Source organism: Austrofundulus limnaeus, unplaced genomic scaffold, assembly GCF_001266775.1.
Source record: "Austrofundulus limnaeus strain Quisiro unplaced genomic scaffold, Austrofundulus_limnaeus-1.0 Scaffold89, whole genome shotgun sequence".
Classification (NCBI taxonomy): Eukaryota; Metazoa; Chordata; class Actinopteri; order Cyprinodontiformes; family Rivulidae; genus Austrofundulus; species Austrofundulus limnaeus.
Window position 1 is genome coordinate 253,975 of NW_013952491.1, and position 1,912 is coordinate 255,886.

At 51.6% G+C, this 1,912-nt stretch overlaps 1 protein-coding gene across 1 annotated transcript in view; it reads left to right on the top strand.

Annotated features, from left to right (window-relative positions):
- Positions 1 to 73: 73 nt before the first annotated feature.
- The window catches only part of matr3l1.1 (matrin 3-like 1.1), a gene marked incomplete in the record, with an annotated part of 10,446 nt that continues 8,607 nt past the window's right edge, over positions 74 to 1,912 (top strand). Inside the window, 2 exon segments of the mRNA XM_014012156.1 lie at positions 74 to 1,693; positions 1,801 to 1,862. Of these exon segments, the coding sequence (XP_013867610.1) occupies positions 785 to 1,693; positions 1,801 to 1,862 (971 nt within the window).

Here is a 1,912-nt window from a genome sequence, read left to right on the forward strand (position 1 = left end):
TGAAATATCGCGATATTTCAGTGTATCGATATTTTCTTACACCCCTAATCATTAAGAAGTGATGGAATAAGCTTACAGGAGAAGAGGTGGGATAATATAAGTTTTCTTCTGCCCACACTTCTCAGTGTATGAAAACTGTATATTTGTAATGTTTCTGTTAGCATCTGTTCAGTAAAACTTAACAAGAAGAAAGAGAACTTCAGCTAAAACATTCCTTCACTGTGAATTACATTGATTTTTCTAAAATTTATAAATAATATTAGTAAGAAAACTAAAGGATTTAGTTAGACTGTCATCTTTCACACATTTATACATGCAGACAACAGTTTCAGTCAGATGTTTACATACAGGAGTTTTGGTTCGTTTCCTGCTGCTTTACAAACAGAAGTAGTCATGGCCTCTGTTATCTTTAAGTCCTGCTGAGAATCAGCTGTAATATTAACTAACTAAACAAAATAAACTCATGAATCACTAACATTAGCGCTGAACGTCAACCGGATGTAAACCCTACAGCTTCATCACACCACACCCACGAGGAAAAAATCTGAAYAGATTTTCTCAAATTTGAACGAAAATCGATCCAGATCGATTAAATTTATTTATTTATTTTTAACGCAGCCCWGTGATTTACTGACCTTTAAATGCAGATGTTTGGTTTGTTCCAGGTGAGCTCATCAGAGGTTCTGGGTCAGAGCAGCTCCTCCTCCAGCTTCACAGATTAATTGTTTTCCTGACATCTCTGTCCACAGGAGACGCTGCCAGCGTTTCTCCACAGGGCGCCGTCATGTCTCACAACTACCCGTACAGACAGGTGCCGGCCGACCCGCGGTCTGACCTGCGGTCCGACCCGCGGTCCGACCCGCGGGCGTACAGCTCTGCAGGCRGCGCCGACTTTTACGGACGCCCCCGGGACTTGTTCCCCTCGTCCTCCAGTAGTTCTGCAGGGCCTCAGAGTCCTCAGGACAGTGTCCTCAGCCTCCTGTCCAGCTGTGGACTGGACCCTGAAGACCTGGCGGTCCTGGCCAAGCTTCCTGAGGACGTGCTGACCGTGGACTCTCTGCCACACCTCATCAACCAGATCAAAGGCAAGAAGGGGACYGTCAAGCCTTTTGTTCCCAGACCTCTCCCCGTCGCTCCTCCCTCCTCCCACTCCTTCAGCTCCGCCCACAGACCCTCTGCAAGCTCCACCCACAGACCGTCTGCAAGCTCCGCCCACAGGCCTTCTACAAGCTCCGCCCACAGGCCTTCTGCAAGCTCCTCCTCCTTAGACTGGGACAAGCTCCGCAGGCAGCCGGTACAGTACCCACTGCACATGATTTCATCCTCCACCACTCCGTCTGACCTCCATTCGGACCCTTGGGGGTCTCCGAGCTCTGTCAGGTCTTCATCGGTCCAACCCGTGCAGGACACTGACCTCAGGCCACGCCTCTCAGACTATGGTAAGGCCGCTTCTTCTTGCAGCTCAGTGGAACTCAAGCGGAGTCGTTCCTCTCACTTCTCGGAGCCCAGATCAGCAGATTACAGATCAGCCCCCCCTCCTGACGAGCGCCGCCGCCGCTCGGGGTCGGCCGGGGTCAGGGAGCCGGAGGGACCAGTCCCTTCTAAGCAACAGGGTCTGGACTTCCACGGATCGATGCCGCCGGTGTACCCGTACTCGTGCTCGCTGTGTGACATCACCGTGCTCTCGGAGAAGGTAAGTTCACCTGGTGGTCTGCAGGTGAGTGGGGGGGGGGGGGTCCTGGTAGGAGGCGACGTCTGCCAGAAGCTCAGAGGTGACCTCACTTCCTGTTTGCCTTACAGGTTTGGCTCGAGCACATCAACGGGAGCGTTCACGCAGACGGACAGCTCAAGCTGCTGCAGCAGTGAGACACGCACACACACACATCACACACACACACATCACACACACACA